The sequence below is a fragment of the Crotalus tigris genome, unplaced genomic scaffold, assembly GCF_016545835.1.
Source record: "Crotalus tigris isolate CLP2741 ecotype Arizona unplaced genomic scaffold, ASM1654583v1 scf7180000017737.1785205, whole genome shotgun sequence".
Lineage (NCBI taxonomy): Eukaryota > Metazoa > Chordata > Lepidosauria > Squamata > Viperidae > Crotalus > Crotalus tigris.
This window is the reverse complement of record NW_024096603.1, coordinates 119,805-144,373: the sequence shown is the minus strand read 5'-3', so window position 1 is coordinate 144,373 and position 24,569 is coordinate 119,805. Positions and strand designations below refer to the sequence as shown.

Genomic DNA, 24,569 nt, shown 5'->3' with positions numbered 1-24,569 from the left:
TCCCCCACCAAACCGCTTCATCAGGTGCCCCATTTCCAGAAAGGCACCCAAGGCAAGGTTGGTAACCTCGGCCATTGCACACCTTTTGTCAATTCAGGCCATAGAGAGGGTACCAAAGGAAGAGGAAGGGAAAGGATTCTACTCCATCCTCTTTGTGATCCCAAAGACATCAGGAGGGTGGAGAGCGATACTGGACCTAAAAGGCCTGAATTATTATGTAACCTACAGGAGGTTCAAAATGCAGTCCCTAAAGTCCATCCTAGCCAGTATCAGGAAGGGCGACCTCCTATCCTCAATAGATCTCACGGAGGCGTACCTGCACATCCCCATCCATCCCAAATACCGCAAATTCCTCAGATTTACCTACGCACACCGGCATTACCAGTACAGGGCCCTATCCTTCGGACTCTCCTCAGCCCCAAGGGTATTTACTAAGATTCTAGCAGTCATAGTGGCTCATCTCAGGTTGATGCCGGTGCGCGCACAGTTTTATCTGGACGACATTTTGATTCAATCCAGCTCACACGAGCAAGCAAAATTAGATCTTCAAACCACAATCCGCATCCTGCAGGATCATGGATTCTCAGTCAATTTCCAAAAGAGCCATCTCACTCCCACAAGAAAGCTTCAGCATCTGGGAGCGGTGATAGATTCATCCCAATGCAGGGTATATTTTTCCCAGGAGCGTCGAAGCAGCATCTCGAAGCTGGTTCATCAGATTCAGAGAGACAAGAGAGTGCCTTTGACGCAGCTCTCGAAGCTCCTGGGGAAAATGATATCTTGCATGGGCGTTGTTCCATGGGCAAGACTCCACTCAAGGGAGTTGCAGTGGTTCCTCCTCCCTTATCAGAGAAGGAACCTCAGCACCTCCAGCAGGAAGGTCTTGGTACCAAATCACTTACTGAGGTCCCTGAATTGGTGGATATCACTCACGATGCTCAAGGGAAACATATTCAGGGAGCCGACCTGGGTCACGCTCACGACAGATGCGAGTCTATTCGGATGGGGAGCCCATCTGGGAACTCAGATAGCTCAGGGCCAGTGGAATCAATCGGACCTCACAGCATCAATTGGCTGGAACTTCGGGCCATACACCTGGCTCTACGTCAATTCTCCCACCTAGTAACGGGAAGACATGTTCTCGTTCTAACCGACAACGTAGTAGCAAAGGCCCATGTCAACAAGAAGCGAGGAACACGATCAGTGGAACTGATGCAGGAAGCATCAGTTCTAGCTCGGTGGGCGGAAGCAAATTTGGGTTCCATCAGAGCGGAACACATCTCAGGGGAGGCAAATCTCCAGGCAGATTCCCTGAGCAGAGCCAAGGTGGACCAGTCGGAATGGCGTCTGGATCCGGCTCTGTTCGAGGAGGTCTCCCGGAGGTTCGGGTGACCGCATCTGGACCTATTTGCCACTCCGAAGAACATGCAAACACCCAGGTTCTTCTCCAGATTCCCGACTCCGGGATCGGAGGGAACGGACGGTCTCAGGTGTCGGTGGCTGGCGCAACTCCTGTACGCCTTTCCACCACTTCCATTGATACCTGCGACCATACGCAAGTTGATCCTAGAAGGTGCAGAAGTACTCTTGATTGCTCCACACTGGCCATGGCGTCTGTGGTTTGCAGACCTTGTGGACCTCTCAATATCACCCCCATGGAAGATTCCCCCGGACCGAGTAATGCTCAGTCAGGGCAATCTTTTACACCCAGACCCTCAGTGGCTACAACTAGCCGCTTGGCATTTGAGCAGCAAAGTTTAGCCAGGCAATCCTATTCCTCAGGGGTGATATTGATCATTCAAGCATCAAGACGACCTTCGACAAACAGGATCTATGACGCTACATGGAAGGGGTTCTGCAGGTGGTGCTCTCTACATCACCTAGATCCATTTTCAGTGACTATTCCCAATATCTTAGACTACCTGTTGGAAGGACTTAATAAGGGCCTATCAGTCAACACCATTCGTAGACAGGTGGCGGCCCTCTCAACTGTCCTTTCCTGTGACAATTCAACTTCTCTATCGCAACATCCGGCGATTAGCGCCTTTTTAAAGGGAGCAGTCAATACTAAACCTCCTGTTATACACAGGTATCCTTCTTGGAACTTGCCTAAAGTTCTTCAAGCCTTGACATCAGCCCCATTTGAGCCTCTCGACTCATGTTCTCTCCATCATCTATCATTAAAGGTAGCCTTTCTAGTGGCTATCACTTCAGCGAGAAGCATTATCAGTTAGGAAGGATCTCTGTACCTTTTTCAAGGACAAGGTGGTCCTCAGACCAGACCCTGCATTCATTCCAAAGGTAAACAGCATCTTCCACAGATCTCAGGAACTGACTCTTCCTGATTTCTGTCCAAACCCCAAACATAGGCTAGAACATAGATGGCACAAACTGGACGTGCGTAGAGCGCTCTGTTACTACGTAAAGCGCACTTCGTCTTTCCGTAAGATGGAAGTTCTATTTGTTTCCTTCCAACCATCAACTATGGGGAAGAAGGTTTCATCTTCTACCATAGGTAGGTGGATCAGAGCTTGTATAGCCCAAGCATATGTCTCTCAGGCAAATCCAGTGCCCCCACACGTGACTGCTCATTCAACACGCAGCGCGGCCACATCAGCAGCGTGGTCCACACAAGCCTCGGTGGAAGAGATTTGTAAGTCCGCAACTTGGTCCTCTCCCTCCGTATTCGTTAAGCATTACCGCTTAGACTCCTTTGCAGCAGCGGATACTGCCTTTGGTAGAAGAGTGCTACAGCAAGTTGTCTCTGCTCAGGATCCAGTGGCCTAGACACTCCCTCCCAGGGGGACATGAGGGCTTTGGTATGTCCCATCCAGTGGACTCTACAGCCATCCTGCTGGAGAAGGGGCGTTGTCTTACCTGAACGCCTTTTCTCAGCAGGATGATGTAGAGTCCACACACCCCCTTGTATTAGGTCTAGGCAGATATTGAACGAGGAGCTGCTATATAGGATTCAACAAACATTTCTCGTCTCAGTCAAAACTGGAGTCATGCCCAAAGGAAGGGTGTGACCAAAGTTTTGACCTAGTCTGTCGGGCAGGAAGGCTGTCATAGAACCCATCCAGTGGACTCTACATCATCCTGCTGAGAAAAGGCGTTCAGGTAAGACAACGCCCCTTATTAAGCTTGGGAAGGGCAGCCACACTGTGCAGCCTCACTTGTGAAACACGGAAGAGGTAGATTTGAATGTTGATATTGCCCAATTTAAAAATGATAAGGAAAGCCCATTAATGGGAAGTAGCCAATAGAAATACAGACTTGAAGGGATTATTTACACCATCAAATCCAATCCTTCCTTAGTGTAAGAATCCAATTATCCCTTGTAGATTACTCTCAGGACTTCATATTAACACATCTAGAGGGAAGAAATCACCAGTGCTCTCCAGTGATTGATCTCACATCAAATTGTTCTTACCTTTAGAAAGTGCCCTTAATGTTCAGTGAAAACCTGCTCTGCCATAATTGAAAACCATTATTTCATGTCTTGCTCTTTGAGGCAGCAGAGACAGTCACATACTTTGTGATATTATTTTTAAGTACTTCAAGAGTGCAATCACATTCCTCCTCAGTTGTTCCTCTGAACAGACCAAGCTCCTTTGCTTTATCTTCACTTCTCTTAAGCACAAGGTCAAAGTCAGAAGAAGAGGCCATTGTCCAAAGCAGCTCTGTAATAAAAAAAATCCTAATGTTGGAAGGGATCTTAGAAATCATGTAGTCCAACTCTCAATTAGTCTAATCAGCATTGCAAAATGAGAATCAGTTGATAGTGTTTGGGCAGGCTGGCACTTCAGTTTTGAAGAGGCTTTGATCAAAAACTTAGTCCTCTAAGTTTGTCAAAGTGTCAGAGGCCTCATGATTCAATGAGGTGAGGTGGCATGCTTCCTGCCATGGCTTTTCAATCTGAACAATTAGTCTTTTCATGGTAGTATTTATGAATCAGACATGGCTAAAGTACTAATGTAGTTCTAAGTTTTAGTCCTAAACTGCACACAAAGTTGATAGGAAAATAGGCACACAGAAAAACACACACACCATAACACAAATATAGAAAGATTACAATAGCAACAGTATTGATACAATCTCACAAGATGGTCAGTGACGCAGGACTATAATCCTATGCAAAATTACCTAGGGTTTAGCTCCACTGAATGCATTCTTGCTTATTTCTGGCTGCTTATGTTGAGTTTATAAATTATAGTGAGCCAAAATACTTCAGCTTTTAATTAGAAATGCAAATATTAGACCACCTTTTGATTATAAAAATCAATGTTACACTGAATAGCATAGGAACTCCATCAAAGAAAATACAAGTAGCCCCCGATTTATTTATTTATTTATTTTTATAGTATTTTATTAATTTTCTATTATTACAATTCATTAGTGCTTAATGAACAAAATGTTGTCTGGGTTGGTTACTTTTGCTTAGTAATAAGAAGCCGTCGATTTATGACTGGTCACTTAACGACTATTCGAAGTTATGAAAACCTGAAAAATGGAACTTACAATCCAGATTTGATATTCCGATGGTCAGGCCCCCTCCATGGTCCTGTGACTGAACTTCAGGCGCCCAGCAACATGGCCACATTTACAGTCATTTGCAGCATCCCACAGTCAGGTCACTGTGTTTTATGCTTACTTCTTCTTTTTGACAAAACTGCACCCATAACGAAGAACCATTCCATAATGATTATGGCGCTTGCTTAACAACTGCGGCGTTTGCTTAATTGCTGCCGGAAAAAAGATCATAGAATCAGGTCAGTCACATGGTTGACCTATTTTATAACTGTTATGACATATGACTGTAAGTGCTTGTTTGACCTTTTTTGCTCCTTTTGCTCCTTTTATTCAGAAGCTCAAGGCATCCACTCCTTTTCTAGTTTTCCTGACAACCACTGCCTCAGGAGAGAGCTTGGTCTGTGAGAGCTTGGCTGACCCTGAGTCATCCAATGAGTTTTGGTGGTTGAGATTTAACTAGGGCCTGAATCTTTTTGCTCCTAATCCTGCAGCTTAACACTACACCATCCCAGCTTCTATTGTTTATCCTAGTAGTCCTGCAGAATACACACAGTCTTCTATTTTGCTCTTCATCGCTTTTTTTAGCTTAGCCACACTGCATTAGCTCAAAGAAATGGATGATCACCCCACTAAGTCCTATAGTCAAATTTGTTGATTTATTTTTATCCCCCCTCCCGAAAACAATTGATGTAGATGGTTCTCTTTGAAAAAAAAAACTGCCTCACATCACTCCTAAATGTCTTAAATGGAATCAAGGCGTAAATTGAGGTTTCCCAATCCTAGGTCAGTATTGTAGAGCAATTTATCCTAGCTAAGCCATCCAGCTAAGTTTCAGTATATCATCCTTATCACATTTGCTAAGCAAATCCCTCCATATAGACATATACAAACATACTGTATAGCAAGAGTCTTCAAACTTGGCCCTTTTATGATTTGTGGACTTCAACTCCCAAAATTCCTCAGCCAGGCACGCTAGCTGAGGAATTCTGGGAGTTGAAGTTCACAAGTCATAAAAGGGCCAAGTTTGAAGACTCCTGCTATATAGAGGTAACAAAGAAGAACATTTGAAGCAGCTGCACAAGTCCTGCAAAGAATTCAAGTTGGTTAAAGATTAGAAAGAAGTGATTCATAAACCCTCCATGTACTTTTTACAGAATCCTTTTTAACTGCCTGTGCAGCCCTGCTAATAAGGACAATAGCAATCTTATACCTCTGGAGGGCACCAAAAGGGAATATCTGCTCAAGCCCATACTTTTTGTTCTGTATGTTGCATTATGATGATAGCAAATAATAATGGCAGACAAACCCAGTTCAATGCTAGACAGATTATTATATGAGGCAGTTTTTTTCTGAGATAACTGGCCAGTGCTTGATTGTTATTATTTTGCATAAAGCTTAGATTCTTTTGTCCTGGCATATAATATTAAACTTCTTATTGTGTCATTTTTGGAATGTGTTGTAACTGATATTTGATATTAAAACTCAGCCACATCTATGATCCCGATTTTGTGTTTACATTTGAAATTTATATGTTGTAACATTTACATAACAGTGAACATTTTAATTAAACTGCCAGCACTTTGTCACAAATAAAACAATACAGCTGCACCTGCAGATTGCTGGTTGGGGTGAAGATAATCATGTTATTTGTATGCCATGAGTACAGTGTGGTCCATTAGTAAACTGAAATGCCTCTCTGGTATGATTTAAAGCACTTTATTTGATGAATGGAAAGTTGCCCAATACTACAGTTATTTTAGTGTTCATGAATTAAATATAATTTAAATTCTTGTCTACATAAATACATTGGTCTAGTTTTCATGGGAAAATTAGGTTATTTAAAACTGGTCTGCTTGATTCTGCATCTTTCATTCCATCATCAATCAGGTGTCACTTGAGATTGGGAGATGCAAATGTTGAAATGACTAAAATTATCTTATGTTATCCAAAAATTAGAACACCCTCTCCCCTCCCCAATTGGAATTCTTTGGCTTCTTAATGGATACTAAGTAAGCTCCTGAAAAGTAATAGCTTTTCTTCAAGAAGAATGACTGTCAGGGAGGAAATAGATGGTCTGTAGAAGAAAAGCTAGTTTGGAAAACTTAAGAACAAGTTAGCCTTGCTACTTCCTTACCTCTGACTTGAATGGAATGCCACCTCATCCCCAGGTAAGCCTGATTTCTTGAATTCAATTGTAACATTTAGCTATGATCAAAATAATTTAGGAGCTACAAGTAAATAATTAAACCATACTTTCAGATTGTCAGTATGTAAAGAAAGAAGAGATGTAATAGTTGCTCAATGTTTCCTCATCTGAAAGAAAAAAAAATCTATAAATTGGCAGGTAGAACTTAAAGTTCACTTGAGAAGCTAGATGTTTTAATAATGCAAATCTATTGACTTTGTACTGAAAACATATCTAATTTCCAGGAGAGTGAACCACATGCAAGTGAGGCAGCTAACAATCCACAAAGCAAGTCACTAGTCAATAGTATAATAATGTGGCAATTTATTTTATTTTATATTGCTATAGATAACTCTGCCCTACAAACATATTAATATTTCTTAATCATGGCATGTTTAAAATATGTGGACTTCCATTCCCAGAATTCTCCAGCCAGAATTAGAGAATGTTTATGAATTAAAATGGTGGGTACTTTATCTGAAAGTGTAATCAGAAAAAAGACAAAAATAAGTTCTGTTGATAGGAATAACTTCATCAGTTTAATTTTCTGGTAAGTGGATAATGTATGGCTAGGAAAACCCAACATGACAGCCATGTTTATGAAACTACTTATAACATGGTTTATAAATGCCAAACATATTGAAGACCAGAAATAGACAAATATCTTTGTCATTATATTCTATGCACTCAGGGCATGGCAGAGCCACAGATATCAACATAATTGTTTAGAGTGCTAATCTGCTTGACCAAGAAGGACTGAATAATAGATTGCCAATATTTATAATTAACTTGATCGCTCTGTAGGCATCATATTGCATATATCTCAAGGAGGCTGATGTGAAAAAACATACCATTGCTTGCCTTCCCTGAACTGGATATGAGATACCATCTCTGTGCTCCTAGTGACTGATTAAAATAAATATAGCTCTGTGTCTGTTTTTATATCTTTATTGCTTTATAGCTTAAGGTGATCCCATCCTATTTGTATTTTTTCCATAACATCATTTTGACAGTTCTGCAATGTCACCTTATATTCTGAGGAAAGTGGAAAAGAAACTAAGTTGAAGATAGAATGATTTAAGTTAAAAGAGAACTCAAAGGCAATGGCAGTAAACGTGAGGGACAAAAGGATGCCATTATTGACAAGAGAGAAGGGAATAGCTAAAGTATCCTAGGTCGTTTGCCATTTTTTAAAAAAATATAATTTTAATTTCATATTGCTTAGAATAGGCAAATGTTTGCTTGCAAATTATACTGTTAATCTTATTCAAGAATTTGAGACATATGTCAGTTTTCTAAGTTTTTATCGTTCTTTTTCTTGAAGGAGTTAAGAGTATTATACAAAGGGAACAATTAAAAGCAAGCAGTGAAAAAAATAGATAAGACAACAATTGTCTTCTGTCTTTGGACTTATAGTAGTCAAGTGAGTTGCACCCCATTTTATGACCTTTTTTGCCACCGTTATTAAGCAGATCACTGCAAATTCACTGTTAAGGGAATTATGTGGTTGTTAAGTAAATCTGGCTTCCCCATTTACTTTGCTTGTCAGAAGCCAGCTGGGAAGGTTACAAATGGTGATCTCATGATCCCAGGACACTGCAACCATTATAAATACAAACCGGTTGCCAAGTGCCCAAATTTTAATCATGTGACCATGGGAATGCTACAACAGTCGTAAGTGCAAAAGCAGATCATAAGCCACTTTTTTCAGCGCCATTGTAACTTTGAATGGTCACTACTTGAATGGTTGTAAGTCAAGGATTAGTTCTTTGTCATAAACCAATACTGTAAAGTAGAGGTTTATTTAAATGACATTAAAACAATGTTCATTTTAAGAAATTGTAAAGGCAATCTGATTCTGGAGTAAATGTCAAGGGAAAGAGGTATATTTTCTATGTTGTTTTAGACAGCATGAGAGTTCCTGGGTAAAATGACCATAATAGCAAGGTGGATATTGAAGGGTGTTTTTTCCATGGCAGCCAACAAAGCTTTTTGGCAGTACTCTTAATGCTTTTTGCCATTTTATCTTTCCATATCTTCTTTGAACATGGAAACAAAAATTAGAATGAAAAGAATTGGCATCTTCCCTTTGCATTCTCCCTTTGGGTACTGTTACGCAATGACTTTAGAGGCAATAGACAATAGAAGTAGAAACTCTTCCTTTGAAGCATTATCTGTGGTTCTGTTTAGAGATTGCTTCGGGCAACAACAGCTTTTGAACTTTTATTATATCCCTGCAAAACATTTTCTGTCCTTAACAAAGTAAGTTTCAAACATTCAGCTGTTGCCGTATCACAGAATTGCCTAAAATAAATGTTTGGCTTTATATTCATCTGAAAAACTTTAGTTTCCCCTTCACAGTTACCTATGTTCTCCTAATTACCCAAAAACACCTAACTGTCAGAGACTTCATCCTGAAAATATGGAATATTTTCCAGTCAATATCACTAAGTTTTCAATGACTGAGGATGCTCAGGAACAACACTAATTAATGGAAGACAGGACCAGGAAACTAATCCTCAGTAATTAAATGCCACATGTTTTAATACAGCCCAGGAAGAGATTAGGATAAACTACTGACCTTCCTGTGACACCTAGCGAAGGAGAAAATGGTGTCTCCCAAGAACTTTTGATTCTTTTCTTACAAGTTAGGCTTTGCCTTTATCTGTTCTCTCATCCTTTCCCATCCTTTCTGAAAGATTTCTTTGAGAAATATTTTCTTTTGTTTAAATTACAATATTGAAACCTTCTGGATCATACTGTATATATTTCCAGCTTACCTCTTTTGCCACAAAGGGCATGATTTCACAGCAGTTTGTACTTCAGATCAGACAATTTCTATGCCTTACTTTGAATTCATGCATTTGGAGAAGTGTATGATTTCCTGTACTCCAATTCAGCTGAGCTGGACTAATAGTTTATTAGTCTACTAATAGCTTATTAGTCGACTAATAGCTTATTAGTTGACTAATAGCTTATTAGTCTACTATTCTATGCCTTTTGGAGGCCCATCAATAAGAGATGAGGTCACCTGATATCTCACACTAATGTTCTGTAGCCATTGGTATTTAGAGACAAGCCTGTCTCTAATTCTGGATAATATTATTTCTAGAAATTTAATTAATTCTATTGTAAATATTTTTTGTCTGTGATTACAACTTTTCTTGGTTGAAAAGGAAGATTTAATCTTGTGATAGAATCTCAAATTAAGTTGCAAATCTGTTTGAGATCTTAAAAGTAGATAGAGCAAGTATAAAAAAGCTTTTGATAGCAAAAATAGCCTTTAGCATTGGGGTAGAGTAAGCTAAGGATGGCAAGATGGAGACACAATATGAGAGAGGACAGGAATTACATTAGTTTTCAACAAGGTAGGGAAAATTGTTAATATTTAGCAGTCATGGTCAGACTTGCCCACTGTTGAGCTAAAGTTGTATAAGATTAATTAGAGAGGAGGACAACCAGTGCTTTTTTTGTAAGAAAAACGTACCAAAACTCACATCTTGTTAATCTTATATTTACCTTTTGCATGTAGTCAATTACTGTACCACACACACACACACATCAGTTGTATAACAAAACATAATGGTTGTCGCCTGCAGTAAACACTCAGTGCACAACTACATGACCAATCACAAGCTGAGCAGTGCCACAAGCCGAACAGCTAGATGAAGTATGCATGCATCAGACTCAACACACAAACAGCCCGCATGCACCGTTTTAATGATTTTGATTTTGCCGCTGACCTGCTATGCTCGACAGGGCAATTCAAGTCCAGGTGGACCAAACATTAAATTTTCAAAAGTTACTTTTAAAACTTGGAAAATCTTGTCAAAAAAAGGTGCCGGAACTCCATTCCGCTGAGTTCTATGACAAAAAAAGCACTGAGGACAACTATTGATTTTCCTGAGAACCCAGGCTCTACTTGATTGAATGAAATGAATGAAAAATATTTTAAATAGACTTAGGTTGAATATTGCTGAGTAGCTGGTTTCTGTTGATAAAATAACAGAGATCTTGGCAAGAATTTAACACACCTAGGAAGAAATGGCTTACAATACATCCCTGGTTGGGCATTACAGTACTCAATCCAGTGAAAAACAGCTGCTTTTTGCTCCAGAATATGGCTTTCCCAGGCAAGGACAATTGGAACACAATAAAACTGCAAAGGTTCTTGATACCTTTGTACATGTTGGTGAGGAGGATCAGAAACACTGCAACTCTGTTTTAAAAATATATAATCGGTTAATGTTGCAAAGAAAGGACAAAGATTTTCTGTTTTTTTCAAAACACTCATAACTGGAGTCTAAAATTTGTTTTGATAATGAGCAAGTATTCAGTGCTTATACCAGATTGAATTATTGAGAATAAATATGTGTGATCTTGTCAGTTCACCTTTAATCATCAGGGAATTGTTTCATCATGTTATGGGAGAACTGGAGGAAGCATTACATCAAATTATTGCATATTAGGAAATGATTTCCATCTTAACCCTGTAAGGAGACTTTATAGGAAAAGAAGGTGTTTTTTTTTATAAACAATGCATTCAAAATACATATTATTCATCAAAATAGGAAAACAATGAAAATATTGTAAATGTTGCTTTCTCACCTTAAACTGTATATTAACATCATTAGTTTGATAAATAGAATTGAACTGAACAGAAAATAACATTCAAATCCACACAGCTGAATTTCCTGGGGCATTAATTTAGAGCTCTAGAAGGGTTGTTTACAAAGGCGATTGGTATTAAGCCACAGGAATCTGTAAAGATTACCACATACAATTAAATTTAGAAAAGAATGTATCCATGGGAACAGCCAATGCCTTACTTGAGAGTATATGCAAATCCTTACTTGATTTAAGAGAAAAATTCAGTGTCCCTCCCACACTTTTTCTCCTAAATCAGCAACAAAATATATTTTAATCTATGGAGGTTTGCTGACAAATATATTGCATGTTTTATTGTTTTCCTAAAGACCTTACAGTCAGAGAAGAGAAGTCCAGTGGTCTCATTTAATGAGATAGTGTCTGACTCTTACGGGAGACATTGCTGAAATGTTGTTCAGTAGTGTACATGATGGTTATTTGCATAATTTACCTTAGTTAATTGTCTCAAATGTGCAATATTCCCTTGAACTGCAGTAACACAGTGGAAAACTGACTAAATCTATTTTCCATAGTACACTTCTGTTGTTCTACTTGAGCAGGTTTCTGGTTGAAAAAGGAATGGAAATTCACAAAATTCTTCAGAGCAGATCCATGTTTTAATAGCTCCCCCCCAATCCTTATTTTCTCTGTGTTTTAGAATTATTCTGCATCTCTTTAATATCCTAGTTACAAAAACTTTAAGATTATTTTTTGGTGCCACATTTCTCCACCTCTGGCAACTTTTGGAACTATGATCTGGATGACTGAGAATCTCCATAGACATTTAGCTACGCACTTTGGGATAAACACCCTTTGAATGGTGCAGGAATGTGAAGGGATTTCCAGAAAAGAAATGCAGACTATAGGACCATTTGCATTTCAGTTTGAGATGCAGACAACACAGACTCATCCTCACAGCCTGTGCTTGTGTTCAACAGTGAAGGGACACAGGGTAGAAAACATCCTGCCAAAAGCCCAGCTCCACAACACAATCCTTTCAGCAGTTCCAAGAAGGCTCCACACCCATTTGCAGGTGACCCTGTGGACACACATAAATCTCCAAGTAGCCTAACAACTCTCTAAAAGAATGCAAATGACTAGCTGTCTGCAAGGGATATAAATCATCCCCCACCATCCAGTCAGAGCTGAAGAAGCTTTTTGGATGAGAAGCAAAATGTCTTCAAAGAAAAACAAAAAAGTCCAGTTGCCTCTCAAAAAAAGCACCTTTGGGACAACCATGATCTGGATGACAGAGAATCTTCATAGACGTTTATCAAAGTCAAGCTTTAACTGCAGTGTGCTTGCATTATTTTATGCAAGCCAGTATACTGTTCATTAGATCCTACCAACTTTGAAGTATATGCAGTGTATTTCCTACCATACTTGCAATTTGAGGGTCCTCCAAGACTCATGCTTCCTGCTCAAGGAGCAGGTGGCAGCTGTGGCTAGGAGGGTCTTGTCTGGTGTTTTGTCTGGTGTGCCAGTTGCATCTGGTCCTGGTTTGGCAGGCCCTATTTACCATCACATGTGCCTTGGTCACCTCCAGTTTGGAGCATTGCAATGCATTCTACATGGGACTGCCTTTGAAGAGTATTCAAAGACTTCAGCTGCTACAGAATGCAGTGGCCCAAGCAATATGTACATTCCTAGAGCATCACATGTTATACCTCTGCTCCATGAGCTGCACTGGTTGCCAGTTTGCTTCTTGGTCCAATTCAAGGTGCTGTTTTTAGCATTTAAAGTCCTTCATGGCAGGGGACCTAATTGTCTGATGAAGCAGCTCTCCCTGGTTGCATCAGCCTGCCTCGCTAGATCTGGCAGAGTAAGTATGTTGTAAGTACCATTGGCCAAGGAGCTTCATTTGATGGGACCAAGGAGACATGACTTCTTTGTTGCAGTGCTGCCTTATGGAACATTGGTCTTTCTGAAATTAGACTAGCCCCATTCCTTTTGTTATTCCTAAAAGCCCTCAGATCTTGAATATGTTGTCAGACCTGGAGCTGGCAGGGAACCAAACTGCTGCTCAAATGGTTCCATTGTTGAGGTGGCCATTTATATCCTCTCTCTCCTATGGTTTGCTTTTCTCCACATTGAAACTCATTTTGTTGGATAGGGCCCATTGTTCAAGTTTGTCAAGATTTTTTTGGATCTTGAGTTTGTCTTCTGGGGTGTTGGCTACTCCTGCCAGTTTGATGTCATCTGCAAATATGATGAGTTCCCCTTCAATTCCCTCATCTAAGTCGTTGATGAAGATAATGAAGAGTACTGGGTCTAAGACGGAGCCTTGTGGTACCCCACTGCTTACTTCTTTTCATATGGATGTAGTGCCATTGAGGACTACTCGTTGAGTAGGGTTTACCAGCCAGCTACAGATCCATCTGGTGGTGATGTTGTCTATTCCATCTTTTTCTAGTTTACCAAGGACTTCTCTTAGACTGTTTGCATGACATCAGAATGTGTTCCAAATCCCAGTGTTCCTACTACATTAGGATTATTATCTTCTTTTTCTTGTTCCATGCTGATTTGTTGGAAACCAGAGCAAAACTGCTATTTTCTTATGCAACACTGCAGTTTTGCAGAACTCTAGAGGATAATTGACTTTTCCATGGGTGAGGATCTTTTTTCACTCTGCCTCCTGACCCTGAACTTCAACTTCCTGATTTTGAAATCTATAGAAATGGTTTAGTATCTCTCTCTCCCTATCCCCTGTTTGTTGCCATAGCAGCATTCTACTATATCTATTGGTATTATCGGCTACAAAAAATGCTAACAAGTTATGTTTTCACTTTTGCAGTTTGCTGGGGGATTTTAAATTTAAGAAAAAAGGAAGCTATGCATCTGAAAAGATTTTCCTCATAATAACCACTCAGATTTTTTACGTTTTTTGACAAATGATCATAGATATGGACATGACACGAACTCAAAATGTGCACGGGAGCATTAACAATTTAACATTCCTTTTACATGAAGTGAGATGATTTTTATTGCTTCAGGATTTGTGGTAGTTTAGAGGCCAGACAGTGATTGAATAATTTCTGTTATATGTTTTTACCAGTCAGTTGAACAGGAGCATTGTTTAATTCATGGTGTTCCCTGCATATCCTGTATTTTTAAGGTCAGACAGAATGGTTGCAGATCAGCTTTGAAATGTGTTGGAGAAACTGGGGAGTAAAAACAATGGTTTTTCTTATTTTCCTTGTGTCAAATTTTGGATTTATAAGATCCTCAGAATCACAGAAACTGCCCTGAAATATTTTATAATTGATAGTGTTTACAGAAATAAGAATAGAGGTGACAACATTCAAATACAGTAGCTCCTCTGAGATTCATTCATGTAGAATCCTTCTGTATTATTCAAAAGGCATGTAACAAAGCCTTTAACAAATGCTCTCATATTTATTTTATCTCTATAATTTTCCATTTGGCTTACAGTATGGGAATACTTATGTACACTAATATAAACTCTTCCAAAAAAAGTCAATCTTGATGTTCCTTCTGTTGTTATTTTAGCAGCACAGCTTTTTAGCAGCAGGAATGAATTTCGAATCAGCACCCTGACATTTCATCCTCTTGACCCAAATGTGTTTCTTTGTGGAGGATTCAGTCCAGAAGTTAAAGCCTGGGATATAAGGTCTTCTAAGGTAAAAATAAAATTGAAATCAAAATTATTTGAACTTGCTTTTGATAACCATCCTGGAAATAATAAATCTATGTGGGTAGCTAATGATATTATTTTGGAGAGAATAATTGGCATTTTCTGTTGAAATAGCATGGGAACATGATTTCTATTATTTTTGCACTATGATGTAAAAGCAAACAGCTAAAATTCTTGATACATTCTCTCTAAAACAAAAACCAGATAAAGAAGAAAAAGTAGGGGCATGTTTGATAAGTCTATTTTGTATTTAATTTCCTTGTCACTTACTGCTGTGCATGTTCTGAGAGTTGTGATAACTATTAAAAGGTAATTTTCACCCGTTGAAACTGATTTATTAGTAAGGCATCGTTTGCTGAAATAAGCAGCAATTTGTGAGTTTTTGAAACTGTCTGCCAGAGGTTTTTTTTTTCTTTTTTTGTTTTTGTTTATCTGCAAGAACCTTTAACATTTATTTCTGGATTTTTAATGTTAGAGTGTGGATCTATCATCATGAAGTTTGATATCAAAAGATCACTCTGTTTATCTGAGGAAAATTTGATTAAGCACAGTGGGACTTAACTGCCAAGCAATCATGATAATGACACACAGTTACAGAACATATAATGTTCCGTTTACAGGAAGTACTACACAGAAGGAGAATATGATAATTAACTATTATTTCATATGGTAAAAGTAAGAGGTTGCATATAAAAGGAAACTGACTAATTATGCAGTAATAATTGTCTCTCGTTATAGCACAGTAGAGGGCAGTGGTCAGGTTCTCCAGAGAATAGTCTAAGGCAGTGTTTCTCAAACTTGACAATTTTAAGGCATGAGGACGCTGGCTGTGGAATTCTGGGAGCTGAAGTCCACATGCCTTAAAATTGTCAAGTTTGGGAAACACTGGTCTAAGGCAATTGAATATGATGTAAGTTATTTTAAGGACTAATATTTTGGTGTTTTAATATCCATAGAGAGATATTCACAAGAAAGAACATGTCTGCTCTAAGACATATTTTGAATATTCTGGCATTTGTTGGCTTTACTGAAGTCCACACTGCTGGTCCCACTGGATTTTCTACCAATATTCAACTTGGAAGTTTCAAAACCCCTTTTTTGTATGACTTCTGAGCTTTTCTTTGTTAATAATAATTTTACATCCTATTTACATTTAAATCTCTCTTGTTCCAAGTTTATATTCTTTTAGTATTTTGATTTGACCTCTTAATCAAAATACTTACAATATGTTTCAATATTTCTGATGTCATTATTTGCAGTCAGATTGATTCTAATGTTATCCAGTTCAGGTTACTTGGCAGGATATGTATGTTGAAACATCTTCTCTGTGACCAGTAATGTGTTGTGATGGATGGGTAGGGAAATAAGGATATTTTTTAATAGCAAAACAGGTATTGGTATGGGAAGTATAGAAACTGGCAATCTTAGTACAAGATGCTAGCTAAAATGGTGTTAGTTACTTTGGGCCAAGTGTGTCGTGTAAACCAGTGGAATTCATTTATGGTTCAGGTTATTTCAGTAAACTATTATTCAGTTAACCATGGGTTATTACTGGAACACAGTCAGTCTCTTTTTCACCAAACAATTCTTCTCTTATGCAGTCATACATTTTGATTGAGGAGAAAAATCATGGTAGGAGAAATGTTGTGGAAATGGGTTCATTCTGGATTTATTAAGCATATGCATCATTCATTATTACAGTGAGTTCTAAACCAGTTTTGCAATGGTTTGCTTTATAACATCCCAGTTCACTGCATATAATTTCCCTTCTATGGAATGCAGGCAATGGTATGTTGGTATACAAGACAGTATCCAGGTTAGACTTTTTACTGTAAGTTGCATAGTATAGCACAACCAAGATCAGGGTAAAACTGTCTTGTCTTAGCAGCCTCTACCAAGGCAAGGACATATAATGCCTGCTGGGCTTTGCAAATTATTATTGGTCTTTTATTTGATTTGTCAAAGTCATAGCACATTGACCAATCTTTTCCAGAAGAAGGTATCTTTTCAATGGGATGAGAGAAAGCATTCAAAGTTTTAAAGTCTATATTTGCTTCTCAGCTCATCCTTCGTCCAGCAAGGCCTTGAGAATATTTGTAGAGACTGATGCCTCTGATGTAGCCCTGGGAGCAGTATCCCTCCAGGCAGATCAACACTCCTCCAGTCTGTTCCCCTGTGGGTATGACTTGCAGAAACTGAATATAACTAATAAAAAGTACATCATCTGGGATAAGGAATGCTAGCAATTAAAGCTGCCTTGAAACTGGGCAACATCTGTTAGAAGGGATCCAATATCTAGTAGAAGGCTAATCTTAACAATCACAGTCTTGAGCATCTTCAGACAATCAGGAAGCTGAACCATAAGACAAATTCAGTGGTCATTGTTTTTCTCCTGCTTTAATTTTACAATTACTTACATCCTCAGTAGCCATGATAAAGGAGCCCATGACCTTTCCAGGAAACCGTAATCTGAACGCTCTGATACTGATTCTCAGCCTCCAGGAAAAAAAAATGCTGCTATCAATGTTCCAATAGCAAATCTGCTTCACAAATTACAAAAACAGCAGCACCTAGACTACTACCACCTGGGCCCATCAGAGCAAAATTGAGGCCACTCCTAATAATCCTCTTCAATATTGAATATTGAACATTGGATCAGAATCTTTTACATTTTTAAGTCTGGTATTACATTCTGTGTGGTATAGTTCTGAAATTGTGCCATGATATCCCATTGGTCTCTTCAAAATTCTGCCCTTGATGGGCAGAGATTTCTGGTGGCCACATCTCAAGATGAAGTTGGGAAATATGTTCCTTCATGCCTTGTTTGCTGCCTATTCAAGGCATTCAGGGCAGCTAGTTGGAGAACGCCTACCATTGCCAACACCAGAAAGACCCTGGTAAACTGTATCTCTCAACTTCATCATAGAGCTGCTTCTTGTCAAAGGGAGCATTTTCACCAAGGTAGCTCATTTCATTCCTTGTACAGGCCTACCCATAGACAAAAATGTGACGAGTATCTTTTAAAATAACATATTCCAAATATGTTGCAAGTTTCTTTTTAAATAACATATTCTACATAGGTTACCAGAACACCTGATGTCAGATTGGGGTCCACAGTTCACTTCTTTTGGCAGACACTCTGACAGGTTGATATGCAACTTCATCTTTCTTTGGCTCATTATCCACAATCAGATAGGAAAATATGCTTCACTCTCTGTTGCCCTGGATGCATCTTGCATACCTTTCTCAAGTTCATGTTCCTTACTCTCTATAATATAGGTCATCCCCTTGGTTTCCAGAAGTTCTCTAGGATATAAAGTAGAAAATACCTCGATTATAGATGAAAGTGGACAGAACATAAATCTGACTGAGCATGGGTTTATACTCGGATTTTAGCCTTCTCAGTGTTGATAGGAGAAGCAAAGAATTCCTACTTCTTATTGCATCAGTGTGTTGTCATCCACTAATGTTAGATCCTTCTGGGAAGGATGAGCCGAGGTGGCGCAGCAGTTAGTGTGCAGTACTGCAGGCCACTTTAGCTGACTGTGTGCAGCAGGTCAGCGGTTCAAATCTCACCGGCTCAAGGTTGACTCAGCCTTCCATCCTTCCGGGGTAGGTAAAATGAGGACCCAGATTGTTGGGGGCAATGTAAATATACATATACATTGCTTACTGGTGTACACCGCTTAGAGAGTGCTTGCACTTAAAGCGGTATATAAGTCTCATAAATAAATAAATAAATAAACTGCATTTGAAACCAGTTATCAGCATTTTGCTGATGAACTCATCAGAGTTGCTCGAGTCTGGATTTCACTTGGACAGAGTCTAATGTGGCATCTGGGACCTCTTGCCAGGATATCTGGGATTCATTTTGACGTCTATCTTCTCTACTGAGGAAATGGGATGCTTTCGACAATGTCCTCTGCTACTTGTAGCCTAAACCCTTGTTCCTTGTGGCTTCGTTGTGTGTCCAGAAGAGAGTATATTCTCTGGATCTGAAAGATTAACAGCGCCTTTTTGGGGGAGAGGGTGTTTCTGGCAGCTTTGAGTGAGGTTATGGTACACTTTCTTCTTAGGATTCAAACTTCCTTTTTTTAGCAAAGGTTGCAGAGACAGTGTCAGTGTTTTAAATTTGGCAAGGTCAAGAAACAGAAGCAGCAGGGATTTCACAAATGTGATTTATTTTTGTGAGTAAAATAATAGAACCTTGAAGATCTGTTGGAGTTTCTCTTTATCACATCTTATACTTAACAAAAACAAGTGATTATTTTCAGTTTCTTTCTCTCACTTTCCTCTTTCTCAAGATTGAGTCACCTTTTCCCCATCTCTTAATGGTTTATTACTCCCTTCCTCTTTCCCAAAGCCACTTCTGCTTTCTTTCTGGGATTAAATGTAGAGTCTCCAAAATAAACTGTAGCATGTCCAAGATAAAATGTCAGCCTTATCAGTCAGGATTTAGAATTTTTGGTTGCATTAGTGGATTTTAGTTGTTAAATTCTGGATGGAAGATAATATGTCTGTCCTGATCCTGTTAAATGTATCAGTACCATTGACACTAGTATCCTTCTGGATTGGCTTTGAGATCTGGGATTTGGGGGCACTGTTTACAGTAGTGCCAGACTTTCTTTAATGGCTGCATCCAGTCAGAATGGTAGAAAAGAGCCTGCTACCTTATTGGGGCTGGTTTTCTTCCTCCAACTGTTTAATATTTGCATGAAACTGCTAGGTGAGATCATCTGTCAACTTGGGGTGCAGTATCCTCAGTATCTCCTTGATATCCAGCTTTGCATTACTAGTTTGGGACATACTGGTGAGATAGAGATCTTATCCCAGCATCTGGAAGCTGTGAAGAGCTGGGTGGGAGAGAGCAACTTAAAACTGAATGGTAGTAAGATGGAGTCACTGTTTGTCCTTCAGGATGCTTGGGAGGTTCCAATAGCGAGACTTGATGGGGAAGCACTTATCCCTCTAGAAGCAGGTCCTGGTCTTGAGGTTCCTTCTAGGCTTATGGCTCCTGTTTGAACAAGGAATGGGCTATGCATGCAGATCTGTTGATGTGCCATGTTTTGATTGAAAACACAATTAGATAGATTATGCTTTCACCCTGTACAGTAGGTACACTGAACTAAACTGTTTACCTATATTTAAATTATGTTAAATAGATTATAGTTTTGAAATAAAAGAAAATGTCTCTAATTTATTTATTTATTTATGAGACTTATATACCGCTTTAAGTGCAAGCACTCTCTAAGCGGTGTACACCAGTAAGCAATGTATATATATATTTACATTGCCCCCAACAATCTGGGTCCTCATTTTACCTACCCCGGAAGGATGGAAGGCTGAGTCAACCTTGAGCCGGTGAGATTTGAACCGCTGACCTGCTGAACACAGTCAGCTAAAGTGGCCTGCAGTACTGCACTCTATATATTATATATATATCCATGCATTTGACTGGTGACTTTCCAGTTGCTTTGCCATTGCAATGCATATACAGAATGCCTGTCCTATAATATACACATTTTACATAGTACTTTCTCATTTTGAATGATCCGTGAAATATTTTTTTTATTTACATGCTAAAGCCTGGATCCTGTTTTCCTTTAAATTGGGTTTTAAGCCTTGCTGTTTGCCACTCTACTCAGAAAAACTGCTGAAAACTCTGAGTCTATATGAATTTTTAAAAACCCATCTCTCCTTTTTTTCAGATGCACAGGGAATTTGCCATTCCTTGATTTTTGTTTACTTCACTTTACTAGAAAAATCGTATTTACCTTGTGATTCCATAAGGATGAATTTGAGACGTTCATGAGAACACCAAGTTTAATAAAGAGAATGTGCTACTCATCATAGGTGAAGACATGCTTGAAAGTTTGTGGCTCATATCTACTGATAATCCTAGAACAGAGGAGAATAACATAATAAGATTCAGAGTTAATGTGGTAAAAAAAAATTCTTAATGAAAAAACTTCATACCAGTTTGATTAAAATTTTAGGATAGCTAATTGTGGCCAACATATTTCTTGCTGACCTTATGTAGCTTATTGTTCAACATTTGTACTAAGCCACCTCCTATTTTAAGGACAAAAGCCCAGATGTTTGTTTTCCTAAATGAAATATACCCATTTGCACTGATTTTGTTGGTCAGTCAGGCCTTTTTTGTTCGGTAATAATATTTTGAGATGCCCTTGAGCATAACACTGTGGTTCAGTATCACATACATAAGTTCAAATCTCCAACTATACATTCACATTTATTTTGAAACTACTTGATTTAGATATTATAGAGAAATCTAATTTAATTAAAGATAAAAGGAGATAGTATCACTCTGCTCCTTTGGAATGTCTACAAGGAGTTAAAAAAAAAAGATTACAGGCTTACAAATAAAGGCTTAATTTATTGGAATTTTCCTGACATTTATTTAATTTACCTGGGTTTTTTTGGGGGGGGGGATGATGGACATCCTTCCAAATCATAAAGTAGTAGCATAAAATGTTAGCCATCATTTGTATTTTCTAAGGATGATTTAGGGCCTCTTGTGGCCTTAGAGGCCTTCTTGTAAATAAAGATAATGCCAAAAGATAGTGCTTATCTTTCCAGCATTTTTTTTAATGCAAAAGAAGCAAAATGCTGCTGAGTTCCTTCCCAACCCCTTGAAGTTGACAGATGAACAGCACAAAAATAGTGCTTTGAGTTCAGCTTTTTCATTTGTTCATAACATTGAAACTTCCTCAACAGCTTTCATGTGCCTGAATGATCTTTTATGGTTATATGGTTAACAGTTGTGTGATCAGACAGGCATATTAAGGTCTGCTTGTCTTGGAAAGATTAACCAGCACCCATTTTAGCAGGAACCAGGATCAGATAAACAAGAATAATCAAAGAAGAAAAAAAACTACTTCATTCAAAAAGAAAAAAAAGAAACAATCAGGAAGAAACAGCAATCTAATCAAAGTGAGTAGAACAAGCTATCACATATAAATAGTCAGCAAACTCTACTTCCAACATGCATTGATGCTGGTACCTAGCCTACACAAAGGGAAGCAAGCTCAGAGAACAGCAACACTTACAAACTTAACAGACATCCATACTTAGATTCATTAGCAATGATGTGACAACCTGTGGGCTACATGTGGCTCTGAGGTATCTTTTCTACAATCCTTGGAATAGCAACCAGTTTTTAATATAAAATTTGGCACCAAATGACAATTTGACAAGATTTTTCATAGTTCTCCCATGAAATAAATAAAGTGTGTGTCCTGTCTCTCAGCTGAAAAATGTTGCCTCTTATAACAGCATATTCAGAGCTCCTAGAAGGAGTGGTACATCTATCATCAAGGTAACAGAAAAATCATTCTTTGTCCTTTAGAGTAATTTTAACTTTGACTTTATCACTGTGATAAACTTCACTTGGATAAATTTGTGTATGCTGCCAGAATTCTAGACTGCTTCATTGTGTTTCCCACATTGGACACAGCCAATTAGCCCTGATGTGGAATTACATTTCTGTTTATTACATTTAACATTTCAGTAGATATTGTTGCCTATGAAGTGATTTCACTTATATCTGGTTTTGATATAATAGAAGGCATTTTTCTGGATGACTATCCCATGTGTTTGTCTCATTTAAAAACTTTTTTGCCATAGGCTATAAGCTGTAAAGTAGCGCAAAAAAAGATTGCAAACCATCTTAACATATTTAAGATTCTTCAGAGAGAGAGACTTAGTCAGTAATAGAGCTTGCTTTGCACATAGACCAGGGATCTCAAACTCAAATTGTCTTGAATACTGTATTAATGCCATATTAGTTTGTTAGCCTGAAGGCTGCAACTGTGAAGTCTATTCTTATATTGATTCAAAATCTCTAGTGAGTCAAATAGGGAGAAAAATATAATAATATGTAGTTAAACATACATCTAGTAAATAGGCTATTTTTAACTGCAAAACACTACTTATGAATAAGAGTTGTGTAACATAGCTATTTCACTTTGACCATTTAGCTGGCAATGTTTTATATTAGCTAAAACACCATCTTATGTACTCTATATGAGGGTGTGTTTATTTCATGATCATATCTAGAACAACACAATCTAAAAAATCTGTTCTAGAATTGTCCAAAATCATCTTTGCTTGCTTGTCTCAGCGTCATTCTTTCTATCCTTTGTGTAACAAACAAATTTTGCTTGCTGGGTACCTTCTTTCCCATTCCTTGTCCAACAGAGAGCAGGCAGTCAGGTCTGGACCTTCTCCTTGGCTGCTGCCTCCTTTTCCCCCTTGAGCAGCCCCTGTCTACTCTGTCCTAGCTGAGCGTCTCTGCACCAAAGACTTGGTGCGGTCTCAGAGCACCAAAGTCGGTAAGAATTCCCAGAGGGTGGTGCTGCTTGCTGCAAGAGGTCTCAGGTTTCTGACAATGTAGCCTGGCCTGCCAAGAACTATTTTCCTGGGAAATCTGCTGAAGCAAACTGAAGTAACACACCCTGCTGCTGTTTTTCCAGGAGAAACCTCCCATGGCCTGCTCAGAGCCCCATCCTTTCCAGCAGTATACTGTGCCTCCAAAATATTGTGAGTCTCGGAAAATGACTTGCAACCCATGATTGAGACACGTCATTGAGAGTGCTCTTTTCTCTCTCCTCTCCTTTCTTCCCTCTCATCCCTCTTCAGATATAATTCAGGGGTAATGTTCGAGTAAAGGAGGGGAGAAGGAAGTAGGAAGGTTGGAGGAAGAGGAAAGGGGAGGAGAGTGGTGAAGGAGAGGAGAGGAAGAAGAGGGAAGTAGGGAAGAGAAGAAAGGGAGAAAGAAGGTAGAGAAGAAGGAGTGTGGATACGGTGAAAGGGGAAATGGGCGAGCAACACCAAAAGTTATGTGTATGTATTTATTTCATTTTGTTAAAAGTATCTGTATGTGAGTGTGGAGGGAATGTATGTTAATATCTGATAAGTATTACGGTATATGTATGGGGGAGAATTTGGAAAAATAAAAAATTATTAAAAAAAAAGAGAGTGCTGATTAGACAATTTTTAATTCAATCCTGGGCAAGTCCACAGAAGTCTGGAATAGAGCATCTGAAATTTTGAAAAATGTAGCTAAAAGAACCAGTTTGTAAGTTACTTTATGTGTTTCCAAGATTGTGTAACAGCTTGTTCAAAAAATAAAGGAGTAAAAAAGAGAGGGCGTGGCCCACATACTAACAAATAAATCCTATTCCTTTTTAATTTCATTGGTACCTAGAGTCACATTATGAGTGATGTTTTCTGAGAATTCTATCTTTTAATTTTGGCCTCCCTTATTCTAGGACTCGCAGTTGCTATTGCTTTGCTTCTTTTTTTCTCACCTTTATGTTCTCTCTACAGATAATTAGCTTCTGTCACTCCACTTGCTTGTCAAGCATTCTCTACAGTTTCATGCTTTTCCCCATCTGATCTTTTTATCTTCTCTCCTTTCCAAAGATTCCTGTTGCCAAGCAACAATTTCCTGTACAATGTGTTTATTGGAGTGCTCCCTTTCAATCAGAAATTTATAAATTTTTTGTGCAGCTTGAAATCATTCAA

The 24,569-nt window shown here is 38.7% G+C and overlaps 1 protein-coding gene across 1 annotated transcript in view; it reads left to right on the top strand.

Annotated features, from left to right (window-relative positions):
* Window positions 1-24,569, top strand: part of WDR25 (WD repeat domain 25) — an 81,404-nt gene that overhangs the window by 37,228 nt on the left and 19,607 nt on the right. Inside the window, exon 4 of the mRNA XM_039339671.1 lies at window positions 14,876-15,006. Within this exon, the coding sequence (XP_039195605.1) occupies window positions 14,876-15,006 (131 nt within the window). The remainder of the gene's footprint in view (window positions 1-14,875; window positions 15,007-24,569) is intronic.